This window comes from Prinia subflava, chromosome 4 (assembly GCF_021018805.1).
Source record: "Prinia subflava isolate CZ2003 ecotype Zambia chromosome 4, Cam_Psub_1.2, whole genome shotgun sequence".
Lineage (NCBI taxonomy): Eukaryota > Metazoa > Chordata > Aves > Passeriformes > Cisticolidae > Prinia > Prinia subflava.
The window spans coordinates 11,156,800-11,179,176 of record NC_086250.1 but is presented as its reverse complement, the minus strand read 5'-3'; the positions used below and the strand labels follow the sequence as shown (position 1 = coordinate 11,179,176).

At 37.5% G+C, this 22,377-nt stretch overlaps 1 protein-coding gene across 5 annotated transcripts in view; it reads right to left on the bottom strand.

Moving 5' to 3' along the window:
• Positions 1-805: 805 nt before the first annotated feature.
• The window catches only part of PACSIN2 (protein kinase C and casein kinase substrate in neurons 2), a 51,452-nt gene continuing 29,880 nt past the window's right edge, over positions 806-22,377 (bottom strand). For 3 of the 5 annotated variants that reach the window (XM_063395412.1, XM_063395413.1, XM_063395414.1), the window contains 9 exons: positions 15,775-15,931; positions 14,817-15,052; positions 13,993-14,148; positions 12,780-12,955; positions 10,241-10,361; positions 8,046-8,170; positions 7,261-7,377; positions 6,147-6,343; positions 806-2,634 (listed from right to left, as the gene is read on the bottom strand). In XM_063395412.1, coding sequence (XP_063251482.1) covers positions 2,522-2,634; positions 6,147-6,343; positions 7,261-7,377; positions 8,046-8,170; positions 10,241-10,361; positions 12,780-12,955; positions 13,993-14,148; positions 14,817-15,052; positions 15,775-15,931 — 1,398 coding nt within the window. In that variant the 3' untranslated portion in view covers positions 806-2,521. The remainder of the gene's footprint in view (positions 2,635-6,146; positions 6,344-7,260; positions 7,378-8,045; positions 8,171-10,240; positions 10,362-12,779; positions 12,956-13,992; positions 14,149-14,816; positions 15,053-15,774; positions 15,932-22,377) is intronic. The other 2 variants (XM_063395415.1, XM_063395416.1) reach the window with 2 other exon arrangements.

Sequence of the window (22,377 nt, the reverse complement as noted above, 5' to 3'; positions counted from 1 at the left end):
GCCTTACAGAGTTCTGACTGGCCCCCTTGCCCTCGGGGACAGCTCACTGGCCACCAGGACCCCCAGGCCCTTCTCCTCAGAGCTGCTCCCCAGCAGGTGACCCCAGCCTGTCCTGGTGCCCGGGGTTGTCCTTCCCCAGGTGCAGGGCCCTGCATTTGCCTTTTCTGGGTTTCAGACACCTCCTGTGCCCAGCCCCACCCTGCTGAGGTTCTTGGGAAGGGCTGTGCAGCCCCCAGGGGCACTGGCTGCTCCTCCCAGCTCGGTGTCACCCAGAACACTGATGAATACATTAAATATCAATACTGGGGACACCACTGGTACAGCCCCCCAAACCAGACCCTGTGCCAGTGTTTATGATCCTCTGGGATGTGCTGTCAGCAGGGCTTGATGGGGGAGATGAGATGAAACCTTCAGGCAGCTCTCACAAACAGCACCGCATCAATCACTGCCAGTCAGCAGGAAAACTCACAGGCAGAAAATACTCAGATACTGTATTGAAAAAGAAATAAAGAGCTTGGCTGCTCACCCACGCTGTCTAAGGCTTGACCACACCACAGAAAGCAGCAGCACAGCAGACTCCACATACCCATCAGCTTCCTCTTCTTCCATGAAGATTTTGCTGGAATGTTTTGCCAAGAATTCCTGGCACTTCCCTTTTGTGTTAATGGCACAATGCCACCCATGTCACACTCCTGTTTGTGGCTCTGACACAGTGCAGGCTTTGTCACCATGAATTGCAATGAAATGCACAGATTATTTGTTTCATGAGACTATTCTGACATACACTGAAATAGTAAAAGGTGCATTCTGTGTGTTTAAGAGATTAACAGATTTTATTGTTTTCTAAAATATTTTACAATACAGAGACCCAAACCAGTAATTCCTGACAATTTTAGCAACTGTCCTGTGGATGAACAAATATGTTGGCAAGTTTTGCTGACAGACATATACATACATCCACTTTCTAAGCTTGCACATTTGGATTCACTGAAAATGATGACTAAATATATCTATAAGCTCAAAAAGCAAACGAGAAAGTCCAAGATTACCAACAGTGTTTAATAGTTACCTTGAAAAATATTTGTTAACTTCATTACAGTGTAGCTTCCTAACATGGCATTTCTACTTACCTGATACTTAGTTTTAACACAGATCTGCTGTAGTTTTACAACCCAGTTTTCAATGTCACAAATGCACATTTGACACGATTACAGCTGGCCAAGTTGTAACTGCAAACAAATGTAGATTTTACAGTGTTCTGCTACAATAATCCATGTTTGGACTAAAGCTAGTTTATATTTTGACTTATAAATTTATTCACAAATACTGATTTTGAGTATATTAGAGTGTTTACTGTACTTCTGAAAAATCTAATCACAGAATACTTTCTCTATGGTACAGTAATGAATATGGCAGGAAAGCAGATTTAAATATACCTATAATTTAAACTCTTAAAACAGTCTAAATCTTATTGACACCAAAAGGCTTGATAACTAATAGCCATGCTCTTCATATTTTGGAATATCAAATTATATGTACATATACACAACATAGATAGGCTCTTAATAAAAGCATTTAGTCTATTTTACAGTCTTCTCTGTTCAAGATAATCAGCCTTCACAGACCTAACATTTCAAATCACTCAAAAATCAATAGCAGTTAAAAGGAGATTTTTTTTTTCCTGCAAACATGTGCTGGAAATAGCCACTCTTCTGGGGCTTATGCATAATTTATATTTCTTTTGAATGTCACTTAAGATCTACATGGAAAACTCTTAGTTCAAGTGTCAACCCACGTAAAGAACACTTGTGATAGAATCCCAACCCATGACACCTGCAGATATTTCTGCTACAAATAGCCTTCTGTAACAGATATTTATTAAATACAGTATTTTGTTTTACAACTCCATTTACAACTTTAAGCCATGCTGACAACACAAAGATTACTACAACATGGAAAGAGCTTTCATTCAGTCAAGTGGTGACTAAATCTATGTCATAATTTAAGTATTAATTGATAAAGCATACAAAAAGGTGCTTAACTACATAGCATTTAAATAAAAAAATACTGCATCTTTCAGACATTGATAAGAACAAATAAAAAATTAACTATAATAATCTTTATAATTCAAGTTGCAAGTTACTGAAGGTCACTTAAAATAACTGATTAAACAAAAGTGAGCGTAAGCCACATACCTGGGGTAGGATGAGGCATAAGCATAGAAAATGCAAAGATGTTTAAGATCCACAATAACAGGCCATGTGGGAAGAAGAAGTTTAAAAAGTGTTTTTCCTATCATACTGTTTTTTCAATCTAACTCCTTTCCTTTGCATTGTGTACAAGTTGTGAAAACAGTGTCAAGCTTTTGGCTTTCATTCAGCCTTATTTCATTATCAAGCTCTCAGCTTTCATTAAAATATATACACTCTATACATGCACTCAGTTTCCTCTCACTTCACCTAAATACACTGTACAGGCCTCCAGAGCTCCTGTGACACTTGTGTGTTTATTCTGTCCTTTGTCACTGGATTGGTTCCACATAGTTTGCTGGGTATAAACCCACTTGGCCGTTGTCCAGGCGTCCTTTGCACCAGCCCTGCTCATCTTCATTCTCCATTTTGGTTAACTCATCCCCTGGAGAAAAGAAGGAACATTTTCCCCAGTTTAGTGCAAGTCAAATAAATGTTTCACTAGGCTTCTTAAGATTTTATGGGAAACATGGAAGAAAATGCTACATAAATAACTCAGAATTTGCTTGCTAACATCCAGATTATCCACTCAGACATTTATGAACTCTAAGGTAACTTCATTTTCACTACAACCCACATCTGATATTCCACATCCTCAGGGAATATTTTGACTTTTGAGAGCCTGCAGATTCCAAGATGCTCCACAGGAGCAAAGGAAGCTCCACCTCAGCCAGGCAAAATTGAGTGACAATTATTTCCTCCCATGCAACTTATTTGTGTCAAATGATTTCCCTAGATAAAACTGATTTGTGTTTTATCTTAGCAATAGGAAATAGATGATGAAGATATTAATCACTTATTAACAGTCCCAAACAGTAGAGAGTCTTGGTGTCATTTAGGAGAACATAAACTAGCCTAAGGACTATAAATTCTTTGGTAGAAATAGACAAGCTTGATATTAAATCTTCTCAAGGCACCTATCTTTATAGCTTTTCTCTTAGATAAAAAGGTTAACATCTCTTCTAGTTTTTAAGTTTATCAGAAAACTAATAAATACCCATAATGAACAAATTTTTGGCACTTCAGACTCTACTAGGTCCATGGAGACAAGTCACAATTTTCCCACTTTTTGTAGTGCTGCAGAATGAGAGTGTACAATTTCAAACCTTCCATGAAGTGTGTGTTAATAAAGAGTGGAAACAAAGACTACCAAAATTCACATTTCAGTGACAGTATGCCCTAACAAATGCATTTGTATCAAAGCTTGGGCTTGGAAACTCCCTGATCCTGGAGTTCTAAGGAAATATAAACACTTTTAAGTGTCATCTGCACAGCAGTTGCAATGAAAGCACTGGGATGATAACACCAGAACACACACTAACATATTCTGACAACATTACAGGGACAGCATTTACTGTCACTGTTCTCAGCCGTGGAGGGCCACAAAAGGGCAGGGCAGACATACTGTCAATAATTATGTCCTAGCCTCTTACATGCTTATAAAACCTCTCATAAGATATGTATAAAGTTATTCTTGCTCTCTGGAAGCCTCCTACAGCTATTTGCCAAGAGAAAAAAACCAAAAAGCACCAGATGTAAAGGTACTCCACCAAAAAAAATGAGCTTAATGTATTAAAGTGCATTTAATGGACACTGTGCAGAGCATATATTCTGTAACATGTATTTAGAAGCATTCTGTAGGTAAATTCTTTGAATACCCAAGGAAATCCCATCTGAGAATATCCGTGTACATTTGAACAAATCCTTAAAATGTGTTAATCCTCTGCTGACAGCTGCTTAGGAGCCTAGGAATATCTACAGAGGAACACAGGACTGAGTACATTTTAAATTGCCTCCCACTTAACCTGGTGAGTTCTTTTCCTTAGTTTTCTGTATGTTCAGTGTCAAGCTAGTCACACTAACACTTCTGACTATAAACTAAGCAGCCATGCTATTAATTCAGCATCTGTAAGGGGATTCATGGTCTAGCACATCATCCCTTTCCTACAATTATACCAATGCCATAATTTGGTGTTGTAACACTTTTTAATGCTCTTCCTTCAAAGTACTGAACTTTTTTCAAGTGAAGGCTGTGTACATCTCACAGTTTCACATATTCTCTCTGCTTTACTTCCACAGACCTCACACACTGAGAGCCACTTGGTTCAATGGTTTCATGTGAGTGATGCAGATGCTACTCCAGCACAGAGCACCTAACTTTAACCATTACATCTGTGCATATAAATATTGCATAGTTTTGCAAGGAAAGGCTCATTACTGTAAGCCCTTGCTGCTTCACAGGTACCACAGATGTATTTCAAGAGGATTAGCATGCTTCCATCTCCTGCTGAGAAAATAGGAGCAGTTAAAGTCTACAGAATGCAAAGTAACTTTTGGCTTGTGGGCATTCCACAGAAAGTACCAGATGTTTTTTACTACTGTTCTTCTGTCAGGGCACAATTCAGCAAATTCATGGACAAATAACCCATTCCTCCGCTCTGGAAACCTACAATACTTGTCTACAGTGAAGAAAAGTCAGATGTTCAGTGGTTTCACTAATAAAAAAGGAAGGTGCTGAGTTAAAAGCAGAGCACCACCACCTGAGCCAGGGGCTGTTTTGGTTCAGAAAGCACAATCTGCATTTAGAATATGACCTGGGGACACTGTTCTGAGCACCACCCTTCTCCATCAGCACAACAGACATCCTGCAGTTCCCTGATTAGCTACAACGTGGACTGCTTTCCTAACTTTTAGTCCTAACATCCACCTAAGAACCACAGCAGGTGGTATAGAATTTTTTCACTTTTTACTGACCCCAGCTGAAAGGGAGGCAGAACCAAAAGCTTCCTGGAGTTTCCTTTCAACACTTGAATCCTGTTTTTCTATTACAACTGATGTGGTTATTACAGAAGATGGGAATAAATGACAAGCAAATGGGAAAAGAGACAAACTCAAGGAATGTCTATCTCTCTCATTTGCACAAAATGAAGTTCTGTTTGCTTTTGCTGAACTACTCCTGCCATCTTGTTCTAGAATTCCTGGCTGGAAAATGTCTCCTGCAATTCTGGGCAAGACATTTGAACAACTGGCTTGAAAGTCACGAACAGGGAGTAGATTTCAGCTGGAGGCAGCAGCACGTGTGGTGTGCAGCCATCACACCCTGATGTCACCTTCCTGCATGTGCTAACAGTGTGTGATGGTCTCCCCCATCAGCTGCATCTATTCTGTTCTCTCAACTCCTGTAACACTGAGGGGGAAAAGGGTTTAGGGCTCAAGGGAGACACAACACTTTAAGAAGAAGAGATGTACTAAGTGTACCCTTAATGTAACACAGGACTAAAAAATGGGTAAAGACAATTCCTGTGCTTAGAATACATTGAGGAGGGGTGAAAATAGACAGTTAAAAAAAGTATCTGTACATGGCTAAATTTTCAACCATAAAGAGTTAGCGCTGCAGAAATCTGGATGCCAAAAATTGGATGCTTTCCATTTAAACAGAGAAGCTATCAGTTGATTTAATAGTTTCAAGATTAGCTGCTGTAGCATTTTTCTTTAAAAAACCAACTCTGTAGAATTTGCATTTCCAGACAGCTAAAAGCAGCAGCTATCACTGCCACCAAGGAAGAAAAGGGAGAGAGAGGATTTTCAGTTCTGCAAATCATTTTGTTTCACTTAAGATGGTAAAAAAGGAATCTCTTAGAGGCAACTCAACACATTCCAAAGAGCTTAGGAGTCAGTGCTGCCACACAGGGAATACCCAAAAGCACTATTAGAAGGGATGATGGTTGGACAGGATCCTGTATGTGGAATTGTACATCCAGAGAAACAGGTGACTTCAGAAAATAAAAGCTGAAGAGAAAAAAAAAATCCCCTGCCTTTCTCCTTTTTGCCAAGTATTTTAAAGTTGCAAACTTTGTTGCAAAACAAATGTCAAGTATTTTAATGTTGCAAACTTACCAGCTTTAAAGCTGAGCTCATCTTGCTCCTGGCCCTCATAGTCGTAGAGTGCCCGTACCCTCACCTCCATGGCAGGAGGGGTATCCTCATCAAAGGGATTGGTGTCTCCATTGGCATCAGTGGAGGAGAAGGGGTTGTTGGACTCTTCATCCGACCAATCCGTGGGGTAGCTTTGGTTTTTCTCATAGCTGCTAACGCTGAAAATCAATTTTGAAATTATTCTTTTCTGCTTTTAAAATAGGAGACTAGAAATACCACTAAGATAGCCCTAAATATGCTTAAACTCCACTCTAAGGCCCAGTTTTGAAACTTTCTTTCTGGTATCTTCTCATCTATCTTTAACTGATAAGGCCTCATTAAAATAAAAGCATTCTTGCAATGCATTTACAAAGTTAATCTCCTGACAAACTCAAAAAACTTCTCTATCAAAAAATCCACATAATCCATGGGATTATTTAATCTGGAAAGGTAAAAGGGATGTCACAATCCATGAGAGGGATTATCTGGTTTAGGTAAAACATTTAAATTGCTTCGCAGAACCTTCCTCCCAAACCTCTATGCACTTCTACAATAGCTTCCAACAAGTTCTCTATATTGCAATCCATCAATAAAAAACTTCATTATACTGCAAAAACTTGATCATTTCAAGGTAAATTCACTGTTCAGCATGCACATGCTAGTTAAGAGAGTGGAATACCCCTAGAGTGTACACTGAAACAACAGGCAGCTGCTTGAGAAGGTCCTAAACAAAAAAAAGAAAGCATCTTAAAAGCAGATTTATTCAGTGAGAAGACACAGAGCAGTAAAGCTCCACAAGCAGTTTCACTAGAAAAACACATCAGTTTTAACATTTTATAGGACTGGGAAAGGAAAGAAAAAAAGCAACAACAGTTCTGTTAGCAACTGCCAATAACCATGGTAGTTTGAAACCAAAGATCAAGCAACAGATGTGGCATCTGTTAGGAAAGATAAGTTAGGTTACAGTGTTGCTTACACAACTGCTTAAAAACACTTCATGCACTGACCAGAGTAGTGTTACAGAAACCGAAAATAGAAAACCCTGGATAGAGAAAGTGCAAATGTGGAAACAATTAAAAAACAACATTTCACCAACTTTTTGATCTTATTGTCCTCCTTTTCACTGACAGTACTCCCAGTATCTTCTTCATCTTCAAAGGGATTGTAACTTGATTGTACTGACTGCACTGTGTTACTCTGGACACTAAGACTGCTAATTTGGAAAAGAAAAAGCATTATGGTGACCCTATCTGTAGAAGAGAACACTGTCACTGGTGTCCCACTAAGCAGTTTCTTAGCAGACCCCTCCTTCAGCCAAAAAAATTTAAACAAACAACTAAACAAAAACAAAACATCTATCAAATGCAGCATAAGGCTCAAGAAAGCTTGGAAAGTCTCACATATGGAGCATTCCTCCACAGTTAGAATATCCTTTGTGGACCACAATTTCTTTTTTCCTACTGCCTGCAATAAAAGGCAATGCAATTTTTCTGGCCAGCTTCATTGCTTTTTAAAGCAGCTGATGTTAGCAGTTTTGTAATAATCACATTGAGAATTCTGATGTAACTAAATATTTTGCAAATTAAGATCTCAAAGTATTATTGTAATTTCTACAGATGGGAAGGTAGGAAGAAACCACCAGATCAGGTACAGAAAGTTCAGTTTCTCATGAAGCTTGGTTTCTTTCAGCTCCCAATGGAAAGAGAGCTATAAAGTGAAGAATAATTCCCAAATTAATTTGTGAAGTGCAGAGACATCATTAAAAATGCTCGCAGATAATTATCATTTGATTGAACAGTGACTTTTTGATCCTGTAGAGCTTAGTGCATTTGAAGGCAACAGTCCTTTCCAATCAGTGTTATTAGGCATAAAAAAAGTTACCTGCTATGTTTGTTAGGTTGTGAAACTTGCTCTCCTGTCTGATTAATACCAGTCAGAGTCACTCCATCAGAAGCCTTCTTTTTTTCTCTTCTACTGAGGGTGCGATTCAGGTCTGCAGACCACTCCTGACAAGGAATGCAAAATGTGACTGAGAAATTCAATTGGACAAGTAATTATCACATTTAAGTTTCAAACTGAGTTCTGGAACATCCATCTATACATACAACACTACCAGTAATTACTAAAAACGAGTCACTCTAAACGTTTCATTTACAATTCTCATCTAGTTCCTGGTCCAGCAATGCAAACAGGTATCTGTGCCACTCACAAAATCCCAAGGTTACTGGAACTTCCCTGTTTAGTATTCTGAACCCCTTGAAAAGATTTAAAATATCATACATCTGGCACACAACTGGAGGAATCAAAAGAGCTGGCCAGTATAGATATTTAAAAGATGTACCTTGAGGGGTCACAATTTCAAATAATGCCAAGACGTCTGGCTTTAAAAGGTAATTAACATTCAATTAAAAAAAGTATTGCAAGACAGGGCTTACTTCTCAAGAAGCACTCAGATGACTTACAAAGAAGCAGCTAATTCAAATCTGTGCCTAAGATTTAAGCCCTTAAGGTACTTCACTCTGGATTTAGGGAAATTCATTGTCCTAAAAAGCCATTTGTAGGAGTTAAGGCTCAAATCAACACAGGTATTGACAAGACTAATGATGCCACTTGCAGACCCTCCTTGATGTTTTGAACCATCCAGAAGCAGATGGGACAGGCATGGTGAGACCTAAACATAACTCCTGCATCAAGTCCAAGTTAAGCTCTGATATCCTGTTATCCCACATACACGACACTGATACAAAGCAGGAAGCAACAGAAAAACTGGGTGCAAGCAAATATCCCATGCTGAGATATGTCTCCTCTCAGAAGTCTTAAAGGTAAAAAAACCCAAAGGAGACAGTTTGCTATACAAAAGATGGCATTTAAGATAAATATTTTTATCGGGAAATGGAAGTTTTCAGAGTTGCTACTACTCCTGTGTAGCACAGTCAGCCCAGTGCTTTCTACACTTTCTTCAAATACCTCATTATTTTAACTCTGTAAAATACATATTGGATTGATTTCTGAGTTACCACAGTTTAAAGACCACTGACCTATGCATATTTGCAGTTTACAATGCAATTTCATAGTCATTTGATCATGACTTTTTTACTTACGTCATCCTTGTAGCATGTAAATGAGAAAAAAATTGATTAGGGAAACAGTAACAGGAGCATTTAATTTGTCAATTATAATGTTTAAGGAAAAGAACAGTAACTTCCCTGCACAGAAGTATCTGTATTTCAGTGTTTCAGGCAAAGAAATTCTACAGTACTGTTATGAATTTTCCTCCTTAAACCTTTAAAGTTACTCAGTAGTTAAAAAACAAGTGTTATTTTCCTTTATGGTTAATAAGGGGACAGTGAAACACTCCAGAGTTTGTTTCCACTCCATTTATTTAATGTCTAGAGCTTATTTCAGCTAAACCCACGATTCTGGTCCAACTCGTTCCACTTCCAGCTATCATACATGAGTACTACGATCTGCACGGACACATTTTTGTACTTATTTCTTGTAGGCTATGTTAACAGAACACTACTTAGAAAATCTCCTTTCTTTTGAAAATGGCATCCAGCAACAAAATGACCAAAAGGTGGGTAAAGGTGACTTATTTTAATATAGCTGTATTGAATTTTAAATACCAATATTCCAGTTTTGAACTGTTTGGTTCAGACTTTTTCAGAGTCTTTGCAGCATGCACTACAATTATCTGCTACCAGCAACGAGATTCAAATTGAATTCTGACCCCAAAGGGAAGAAGTAAAACATAAAGGATAACATATGCAGGTGTCAGAGATGTATCAACTAAACAATGGCTAACAACTTCAGTAATGACTTCAGGTAAAAAAAGTCACTGTAATTTTTTGCTTTACCCATTTTCTCTTTAAATAGATACTCAACATAATCACCTCCAAAAGTTGTGGCAAGAACCCAGTGAAAATTGAGATAAGAAAACTACTATGATTTGTAAGACAAAAAGATTCAGTGTTGGAAGTCTGAAGTTAAGGATTACACCATAAAGAAATACTACAAGAAGCAAAGAGGAAAAAAATAAACAGAACAATTCTGGGGTTTGAGTACTGTGACCTTACCTCAAACTGAGGCCAATTCATTGACATCCCTGGGCCTTGATTAGCTCTAAACCACCGCAAGTCTTCCACAGCATCTGCTGTTTTGATATTCTGTTCCAGTTCACGGTAGATATTTTTGTAACTGCAAAACAAATTTGCCTTCTAATTTAGTATAAAATTTAGAATCATGGCAAATCCATAGACAGGTGGACAGACTAATTTTATTTTGAAAAAATAAAGTTCACAATAGTATGAAAAAAACTTATAGCAAGATAGACTTTTAAAAATTAACAGACCTGTTAGCTGCCTGTAAAAAAGGAAGTAAACTTGCTGAAAGTTCACCACACCATAAAATGCTTGTTTACCAGATTTTAAAACTATGACTCTCGTGTAATTTAATTGGCTGTCATTAAAAATATATATAACCACAGTACTATATTTAAACTACTGAATTGCAGTCTTGAAGTTTCTTGAATTTCAAGACAGTAGAAACTGGTTTTGTGCTAACTTCATAGGACTCTGAAAACTTTTGTTTTAATCCAGTGAAAATTGTAAGCAATTATAAAATAAATCCCCTGAACTTGAAGCAGAGTATATAGATTAAACATTTTCCTAAGCAGGTATAATAACTGGTTTTTACTGGTTGGGGTACTCTCTGATTTACTAACTGTACTATTTATATCAAACACTGTGAAAAAGAACCTCACTACTTTTTCTTATCTCTTACTCTAGTTATTTTTCATTAACAGAAATCATGTTGCAGACACAGCTCTGACCCCCTGATCCCAGCCCATGCACATGGTAATGTGCATGACAATACATTTATATCAAAGCCACCAATATGGTGCAATATGGAACCCAGAGTATAAAAAAATCTCAACACAGCAGTCACAAGGCTTAAAATAAGAGACACAGAACTGCTATGGTTATATATATGTAGTTAAGCTGTTATTATACTGAAGGTAGACAATCTATGAAAATCCTTTTGAACCAAATCACACAATATTTAGAATTCATCAGTGCTACGTGTATGTCAAGGAGTTAAACTTTCTCAAAATACATTTCCACATTTCTCAATTTCTATGTAATACTTGACTGCTTGAACATATACACAGTACGGCGTTTTTCTACATCTGCAGTCATTTCAGTGTATTTAAGCCACAGAGGGGCATGTATTTTGAGAAAGGGAATACATCTTTACTAGCCATCAGTTAAATCAACAATAAACTTTAGGTCTACATCTGTAGAAAACATGGCAGGCTACTTTCTGGACTGTGCTCTTTAGCATCATTAAAGTTAAAAATCAAACTTTCTTTTCAAGACTAATTCTACATCTTTTATCTCTGTACAGAGGAGGCACAGACAAGGAAAGAGTTACAGCTGCTTTTCCCCTAGTTTCACCCTAATAGTTCTGTTCTTTTTTTGATGCTTATTATGACCACTCCTGGAATTCTAATTATCTTAAAAGGAAATCATTGCCTCTCCACTTGGTCATCTTCTGTGGTCTTCCCCCAACCTTGTCCATTAGGTCAGCTATTTCTCATTTATTTCTGTTTTGTAGTTTTCTTTAACCTGATGAAACTGAATCAAATGGGCAGTAATTCTAGCAGTTATCTACTCAGAGAGTAAAAAAACCCCAATCTCTCTCCCATAGTAGTTCCAAAAGAACTTCAAAGCAACCCCAAATGATAATGATGCCAAAATAAGTGGTTTTGCCCTTACTTATTGCTTGCTTTGTTTTTGTTCTTGCCTCTGTGTCATCCCCTTCCCTCATGCCAGCCTTAACACTTGTGTGACAGCATAGCAAGCCAGTCTGGGACACTGCTGAGGTTAAAACACAATTCAGTTCCTCCTTTTCTCTTTGCCCTTAAAGTGCTCACCAGAGTGCATGTGACCTCTGCTGTTACACGTGGGGTGTAAAATACCACCACGGTTACAGCAGTCACTGCAAGTATTCCTGTGTCTGGAGCTGCCTAGAAAAAGTTCAGCTTTCCTGGAATACTGAGGGCTCAGGCAGAAAGAATAAAATGCAAGACATGCTTGATACATGTGACAGTATAAAGAGCAGACTTGGAAATTAAGATGGCCAAGAGTTCAGCAGTGCTTAACTTATGGATCTTGAATTTATCCCCAGATTAAGGTAATCTCATTACTGAGCTCTAATATTTTAACAATCAATGTATTGACTACAAATTTCACGCTATCCTACACTAATAAATTCTGATTTGTTCTCCAATAAGCATGCAAGATACATAATACACCAAAACCCTCTTTTCCCAATCTTTGATCCAGCATTTTTTGATTCTAAGTGCTGAATCCTTTCTAATTGGAAAATATTTGGTTATAAAATACGACAAGAATGAAGATTTGTTGGTTCTGGCAAATGTTAAGAGATGGGTGCTAATCTTATTTTAGACAAAACAAAGACAATGTCTTTCACTTATACTTTCAAACTGAAGAATATGTTAGAAAGAAATCAGAACTCTGATCTACTTGAAGCACTTATTTCTTTCCACAGAATAATATATTAAGCATTAATTTTGAAGCCTTACAGTTTTACCTTGCAACGTTGGACAAGTCAAGGTGTTTCTGAACCTCCAGTAACACTTCTCGGAAGAAACGCAACCGCTTTTCCTCAAACTGCTGGCACTGCTCAAATACCTGCTCCATGTTCTCCATATACTGAGGAGTAGCATTATCTAATTCTTTCAGTGATTTTTCATACTTTTCTTTTGTCTGGAGGTACAAAACCAAACTGTTAGTGATATATTTTATTACTGCCCTACAATACAGACTTATCAATGCAGTAATGGCCGAGGTTTAGACCAGAAGTTGCCAACTGCAGTCTCTTTTCATGAGCACTGTCCCCACCTTAGGGCACAATGAGAGTTATCTAAGTGAACTGCAGAAACAGTTACAATAAACCCCCAAGCCTCTTCTCTGGCTTTTTAAAAGAAACCATGACAAATGTTAATGTAACACTAAAGATAAACACCAACGGAGCTACAGAGTAAATCAGAGAAGGAAATCTTTCCAGTTATTGAAGGTATTTGGAGATCTTTTAAAGTGCTCTCTTTTCTCCTCTAGTAATTTACATAGTGCACTGTGTGTTATGACCAAACCCCCACACATTGTGTACATCCTTGTGAGCATAAATTGCATACAGTGTCAGCTCAGCTAAGAGATACAACCACAGACCCTGCACTAATTTACAGAAGTAGTCCACAGGCAGGAATTAAAAGATCCCAACTGATGGAACATAACATTGCAGATCCCAGAACAGCATTCTCAAAGGAAAAAGACATCCTTGAGGAATCACACATTAAAAGCCTCTCAGCAGCAGCCCACTGAGGAGATAAAGCCAACTGTGCAACAGAAACACATTTATTTAAGTGGATTGTGTCAGCTCCATTTAAAAAAAAATGCACTCTGCAGTCAAGAATGATGACATACTTAGTTGTCAGCAAGTTTTAGGTCTCTCAGATTCTCAAGTGAAATAGCTCACTCCTCACTAGCAAATAAGTAGAACTCTGCCCTAGAAGTTTGCTGGCTTACTGTGCTTAGTTCCCTGCTGAAAGTACTTAAATGAAATAAAGGCCATACATTATTCATCCTCAGAGAAGAAAAATTTGGCAAGAACACATTCTTGGGAGAAAATTGAACTTTGGTACACGACTGTAACTGACAGAGAGCTGAGTGAACTGTGTTCACAGCAGGAGGAAAAAAGAGCTGAAATATGCACAAACTATAGGTTAAAAAACCATCCAGTATACCTTTAGTACATCTTGTTTGCTTCTCTCCACTTTGTCTTGTAATTTCTTGAGTTGTTCAGGATTCAGTGCTGGATCAGCTTTGCTGTTTGTTTCTCTGGATATGGCCAGTTTCTCCTCCTTGCAGGCAGCATGGTAAGCTTTCTTTGCAGCTTCCACCTGCAAAGGAGATTTGAGTCTTTGCATCTGGAACAGTCTACAGCAACCATAAAATCTTAGCCATAAAATCATGTTGCAATGAAGAAGTGGTCAGGCTTTGTTTCAGGATGTTTTTTCTTTTTTGGGGCTGGGAAATTGTATTAATTTAAGCCAAAGGATGAACAACACATCAGAATCAACATAAAGAAATTACTGGAGCACTCTTTCACCATACAAGAAATGTCATTCATACAGCTGAGAGAAGTGTTGAACAGACTCAATAAAAGGTTTAGAGAAAGTCCCCAACTAAACACTTTTCCCTCATGCCCATGTTCACCTGCTCCCCATTCCTCTAGCAACCTACTTAAGCATAATGTTATATGAGAGGGGAAAAACCCACAAACACATTTTCCCTCATTTTTTTGAGCAATTAGTAACTTTCAATGCATTAAATCAGATACTGTTAAAATGATAGCTTGAATTCCACTTTTTCCACATTTTTACTGAACTCACCAAGATTAGGAGAGATCGAGAGAAAAATACTTATTTTCAGAAGAGGACAGAAAGCAAGAGATCTTTAAGAGAAAGGAGGGTCCAGCAGAAAGAATAGGGAGTTTACTCCCTAATAGAGATTTGAAACATTAGTATATTATAACACAGGATAACTAATACATAATCTACTGCTGTACCTCTTTCAGCTTTTTTGCCCAGGGTTTCTGAGCTTTCCTAAATCCATCTTCTGCTTCTTTGGTTTCCTTAAATCCTCCCATCATTTGCTTATGAAAGGCTTCCTTCTGCCAGTTCTTGATTTTTTCAAAATCTTCATTCATCAGTGAACCTTTTACTTCTAGATGTAGTTCACTCACTTTTTCAGCTTCTGACATAAAAGCACACCAAGCCCTTTCTACTGTTCCATACTGTGGCCCTAAACACAACAAAAAGTGTCATTCTCAGTAACCATCACCCACATGGAACTTATACTCCCAAGAAACTACCTAAAACTATTGGCTTGTATTCACTTGTAAACAGCAATGTTGATGCAAACCTAGAAAAAGGAACAATTTCTTTTCATATAAATTTAGAGCATTACAAACTTATAAGCCAGAAAAAATAATATTCATTTAGTCTGGAGTCCTTATCCCTGTACCACAATTCTCAGTATTCCACATGTGAGCTCCCCTTTGAGCCTTCAATTTCTCAACATACTTTTTGAAGGGTGAATAACCATGGAAGGACAAACTATTGCAGAATATATTAAACAGCATCAGCTCAACCTTCCATTAGAGCAATGCCTAGGTCTTTAATTACTAGTCTTTTCCCCACAGTCACTGCCCCCTTGTTATTCAGAATCCCTTTCCAAACTGTCCTGGTAATTATCTAGAAACAGACAGTTCTCTAGAACATAACTCAGTACACTGGGGGCAAGATTCACCTGACTCAACAAGAAAAAGAAACCTGCTAAAGAGCAAGGCTTTGCTTGGCTGGGTTTTTATCAAAAAAGCTTAGTCGCATTACTGAGCCTCTTGCAAAGACTCCATTAGAGGCTAAAAACAGACTGTATTTCTATTTGGTACTTACCAAAACAAAGAGATACAGAAACATTTTTTTCTATATGAGCAAGTTGTCAGAGTTCAAATTCAGCATTACCTTTCTCCACAAGTTGCTTCCACCTTTTAGCCCATTCTGTGAGTTGCTGAGCATAGACCTTCTCTATCCGTGCCCGCTCATGAATACAATTCATGAGATCATTGCAAAGCCTGTGGCCATCATCAATTCGCTTTACTGTCCTCTTGTAATTTCCAACCTACCAAGAGACAAAGACTTAATTTCTGTTTGAAAGCTCTGGAAACAAGACAAATCTCTAATTCACATAAATACTGTAAACTAAGAGCAAGATAATACAGCAGGAAATAATCAATTATGGAATCAGGTTCATTCATCTTAAATCTTAAATCAATTAATCATAAAACCTATCTGCAACAATACAGCAAAGACTACAAGTTGTCCTGTAAAAAAAAGTTCTTAATTTTAAAAGTTAAAGCTTTATTATATTTTATTAAATCTGCAATGTAATTATGGGCAGTCACCACAATTATTCTGCATTATTATTTCTTGATAGTTCTAGATAGTTCAAGATATTATTTCTTGAACATTCTATATAGCGGAGAAAATTAAGAGAAATAGTAAGAGTATTTCTTTTCCTCTTCAATATTTATTATCAAGTACCTAATACCTTAATTTTATGCTGTTTTTAATCTTTCAGGATTAATAAAACTGCAGAGACATGCAAAGGAGCATTGCAAGATCTCTATCAACCATAATAATAGTTTTTAAGAATGCAGTCACTGCTGACAAACCAGATAGCAATTATTTCCAAAGTATACTCTAGATTTTAATGTGGGAAGATACTGACAGCAATGACATGGAGTTACCATATTTAGAATTGTAAATACTAAAGAAAAGAACCCCCACAGCTGCTCCATGTACAAGCTACAATAAAATGAGGACACGGAGCAAAATGCACGCTACATAATGAACATCCATTACACAATTAACACTCCCCTTTCAGTCTTGTGCACACACAACATGGAATAACAAATCTGAATGTCTGAAAGGAAAAAAAGCCTTACGCTGCTCCCAGAGTAACATTTCCACTGAATTCAAGGTCACTCAGGTTGGCTTTTGTAAACATTAAACAAGACCTAAGAACTCTGTTAAGAGAACTTGCACAGCCTATTAAATATCACTGCCAGTTTCTTATCTGCCCAAACCACCTGACCGAAAAACAAAGATCAGCAGCAAGGCAGTAGATTAAATATTCAAATACTGAAAGAGCGTTAGTCATTCTTAGATTTGAATCATATCTGCTTCACATCTGACATACAGAAAAACATCCAACTTTTAGGTTCACATTTATTCAGAATTTTGTCAGCAGATGTAGATGCAAGCTATTTGCTTGAGAAAAATGGTATACAGGGGAATACCCTTAAAAGGTATTAAAAAATCCCTATACTAAATGCTGGAGGAATAAATTACTACACTGATAAATACAAACATATGCTAGGTCTTCTCATTAAATCTGGGAAAAAAATCAAAACTGTCAATGACATGACAAAAACATTTCTCTTAGACAGTGGCTTCAAAGAACTTATTTGAGCATGTTTTTTGGTTTGGACTAGATCCACTTCAATAGATCAAAGGAATTTAGTTAGCAGCTAAGAAAGGCATTAGTTAGCAGTCACTGATTTGTCTAGATCACGTAAACAAATACATACACACAGCCCCTGCACATTTAAACATAAGCCACAATATGACTGAAGATAAGGAGCTACCAGAGGTAGTCAATGCATGCATGTCAACTGATTGCAGCTATTACCAAGAAAGCATGAAAAATAGCCTTCTATTTTCAGGAAAAATGGAAATGGAGAAGTAGGCAGTCATACATACGTAATCTTAAGGGAATTAAACACTTCCAAGAATATCTACAGTCTTTGTAATGAAAGACAAATCATTCATCTGCTCAAAATTACTCCAGCTGTAAGTTCACAGTCAAGCAGACCTTCAAAACAGGTTATGTTAGCTTGGCACAACTACTGAGGCCTTATATTAGCATCAATTTGTGTCTCCAGTTATGTGCCCAGGGATTTATGTCCGTAGCATGAACATTTCCTTTCATAAATTTTTACTATTAAATTAGCATTTTAAATGCTAATGTTGAATGAGAGCTGGCTGCCTTGTGGTATATTTGATCCTTCCATTTTGCACTGTCTGGGCAAACTCTAACCTCATGGTAAGATCCAACAATTGCCAAATTTCAGGCAGGTATTCAGAGAACTGAACTGAGCTTGCCTACGATGGTCCATTCACTGTTTTCACACAAGGGCACCTTTAAAGAGCTGCATGCACACTACAGAGAATTCACCCTCCTCATCCTCACAGGAGGACTGAAGGAACTCAGCATCACAGTTTAGAATCAGCACAAAGAAGAACCAGGCCTACAATACTAGAAAATAACCTAATATTGCAAAGAAAGCCTTTTACACTGAAGTTTACCTTATGAGGAATGGTAGAATTTTGGAAATATGGCATTTTTTCTGTGTTCCATGATAGAGAACATAACTTATGTAACTTAGCATATAACATTTTGAAAACCCAGTGGTTTCTCTAAAAAATTGCATTTTAAGTTAGGGACACTGCAATGACATATTTTAGAGATGTAGAATGTGCAGTCTGTCCCTGTAGGACATGAGATTTGAGACACAAGGTCCTTAGGCCACAGAGCCAAGAGTAAAAGGAAAACAATTTCAGTCTTTATGTGACCAAGGAACTACAAGATTAACTGTAGATAGGTTAAAACAATAAGTGAAAAACCTAGAAACACACTCATGACACCCTGAACTCTGAAAAACATGACGTTATACATTGTTTGTTTAAGATATTTTTTCTCCAGTTTCTGAGGTAAATGGCAAACATTCTGCAAGACTTCCCCCTTTCCCTTCACAAGAAGTAAATTAAAATTAAATTAAAAATGAAGAATTCTTTTATTTGTAGCAACTGACCAGGAACAACACAAGCAAAAAAATTGTGTGCTTCTTTGTTTCAGTCAGAACCATTTTACATAATGCCTGGCAATTTTCAGATTTCTGAATTAGCCCTGTACAGTACATGAACATACATGATTTTGCTAGATAGAATAAATTCCTGATCTTTCTGAGCATTGGGCTATTTCCTGCTAAACAGACAGAAGACAACTAAGACATGAATGAAGTTATGACATGAAGCTATCAGCTTTCATGTCCTACAAATAAAATATTTGTTTCAGAAAAGTAAATTGCAAGATTACAAACTTTCCTATCACTTCAAGAAGAAAAACAGATACTTAAAAACTATATCCCACTTTCATTTTAACATCAACACTACATCCATCTGAAAGAAATAGTTTATTACATTATATCAAATTCAGTTGCTGTTCACCCTTAGTTGTCAGAAACATTTCCAAAGGGAATAATCAAGAGTTTCTTTCTTAACAATATCACTATAATGGTCACTTTTTTGATGCAATTAAGTTCACTCTGGGAAAATTGCAATTCATAGTTTTGTGTCACTCTCCCTACCTGTTCTACTTTGAATTAATCATCAGTTTTAACCCTTTTCCACTCCAAAATACAGAGCTATGCTATTAACAAACCTCAGCTGATCCTATTTTGCCCTATTTCTCTCTTAGAAGCTATCTAGGTGCTGTCAGGTCTCCATTTAAATTAATCAAGAAAGCGTTCCTTCTAATTTTATAACTTCCTCTCAGGCATGAGTACAACAACGTCACCTTGAATCCTCTGCCAAATCTAAGATTTAGGGAATCTGTGACACCCAGAAAAAGCCACAGAGGCACTTTCTGATGAGGCATTGATCATCCTATAGCTGGCAGTGCAGGCAGCTTTCCTTATACCAAGGGAGCCAAGCACTGTCCCTGATAGGATCTTTAGTGGGGGTAGCTAAGAGTTTACAACCTCATTATTTTACAATTTCACAGCATTAAACACAAAGTGAGAGTCTTAAATTATGTAGGCTCCTTTACCTCAACTGTTAGACTATTTTTTTTTATTTTAAAGCATATTCATAGAGCAGCATAAAAGCCTAGAGAGTTAAACACACTTTGCAGGTTTTTCTGGTACACTGAGAGAAAAAAGAAGCATATTTTATTTGTTAGCAGCTTAGAAGGTGGCAAACATTCAGCTATTGCTAAACTCCTGTTAGCTAATTTCAGCATACCATGATAAACATTATATCACAAATACTCCAGGAGTTTCAAATGCCTGAAGATAGATTTGATGTCAACTCTTTTTCCAAACTTGCAGAGCTTATTCATAGCAAGTCAGCTTTTATGAACAGGAACCATTCAAAAAAAAAAACCATCAACAAGGGTATTTTTAGGGGCAAATACTCCCAGGCATGAAACAGAATAATAAGCTTTAAAGGTTCATAGTCAAACCCACACATCCCAATGGCCAACATGGGGACACACACTATTTCCAGCACTCCATTTAACCATGAGTAAAATTTCTTTCCAGCTACGTCAAACAGGAGCTTTCCAAACATTTCATCCACCATTAACATCTATAACCACTGTGTGGTTTTTATAAATAAGAATAATTATCCTGGTGCATAATTAGTACATACAGCCGAAGTACCTATGAGTATTAGCTCTGAGTAAGTTTAAGTTTATGCGTATAAATTCACCCCTGGTTACAAGGAAAATTCTGAGGAAGCTCTTAAACACACAAAATCTTAAGCCAAATACACCAGTATTTGGCAATAAATGGCAGTAAAGCAAACACTGGCAATATAAATGAAAAACATTCCATTGCTCAAAGTTGGGAGGAGATTTAAAAAATGACTATGCGACAGAAATCTACAATTGCAGAGTCCAAATATTTTTTATCCAGAGTGTTGCATTTGAGCCTTGCTTTGGTTGGTTGGGGTTTTTGTTTTGGGAAGGGTTTTTTTAGTGAATTTTTTGTTGTTTTTTTTAATGTGGTGAAGAGCAGGCAGGGGACAATGGCAATGCAAACAGAGGCCAAATTTGATTCATCCACACTACACAGAGGATCAACTTCCACTTTGTGAGGTTGAAAGTCTTATATTGCTAATGGGTTCTCAGGAAATCCTTCAGAATGCAACAGAAGCCCTGTGTTCAGCCCTTCAAAATGCACACCAGGTCCTGTCCTCCAAGGGAGTCACTCACAGGGCTAAAATAATCCCAGCTGTAGGTTTAACAGCGGTTCAGAATGACCATTTCTGTTTGGGTAAGTAGGTGTTTTAAACGTCCCTGCAATAAATGGGCTCCGTACTGCTGATGTTAGCAGGAAGTCAGGGAGATAAGATGCACACCTAGAGGATTAAGGAGCACACAGTCTCTGAGGGACCTAGAGCTCATTTAAAATAAGTGTCTCCACAGGCAGGGGAGCCGCTCCTTTTGATGTCTTACCTTGCAAGATATGCAGACACTTCTGCTTTGATCTCTAGCAACACTCACTCATTGGCTTTCTTACCTTCACAGGTATGTAACTGAACAAGAGCATTGGTCTCATCTTGCCCAAGGCATTTTTCTTTCAATATATCCCTGAGAGTGATTACCAAGCATAAGGCTGGAGCTTAATAAACAGAGAGCAAACTTTATGATGCATTTTGTTAATTATTAATATATCAAATTCTTTCATGGGCATTCCAAAACTACTCTAGTAGGACAGGGCAAATACATCTCATGTACACATCTCAGGGCCAATAGATCTCATGCCTACTTCTCAAGTTTAACTAAAGCAACACAATGTTGGAACTAACCAGTTTTGTCACCGGCTATTTTTGGATGCAGAAAGTGCCCTAAATGATTATGATGCATTTACAGCAGTCATGCAAATGCTTAGACTCCATATGATAGACAAGAAAGAAATTAGAAAGGCTTTTCAAACTGTAAATTTTCCACTTTCCCCTGGAAAACCTGCTGCCACCCTGCTTCAGGCTATCAGCACCAACCTTTGATTACCCAAAGCATATCACCCTTGTCAGCTAAGTAACACAGATGAAGGAATTCCTCCTTGGAGCATATCAACAAGATCTCTCAGTCTCTAGGATTTCTGCACCCAGAAATGAGCTTAACCAGACACATCCAGGTACATTGACGCTTGACAGAAAAATAGGAGAGCGAAACTCGCATTTCTTAGGTAATTTAAGACATTACTACAACTGGAACTTTGATGAAATCCTCCACTGCTATTGTGGGAATTACCCTTCAGAAAGTCTTCTCTTAGTATTTTGCAATTCTTTGTTCTCTAAACAACCTATTTTAAAACATGTACAGAATTCTCTGACTCCTAAAATACATTTATCGACTAAACAACTGAAGAAATTAGAGGAAAAGAAAAGGATTTGTTCTACTGAAAAAGACTTGTCAGCCTGCTAGAAGACAAAAAGCCTTAAAGTAATATCTTAGGTTTAGCAAATATGAAAAAAACCCCTTTCAATTTAATTATGAAAGCTGCTGCTATTTCTTTGGCAAGCTTAACAAACATGTAATTCTGAAAGCCTGGTTTTTTTCAGTCATATCAGCTGTTCTGATACAAGATACTACCCTTGCCTAAGCCTTGACCCACCCACATTTTTTGACTCCCAAATCTGCAGTAAGCCATCACCATGAACACAAGTCCAAACAGCAACTTCTCCAATTCCCTTTCAACAAGACAACCATGTCCCAAC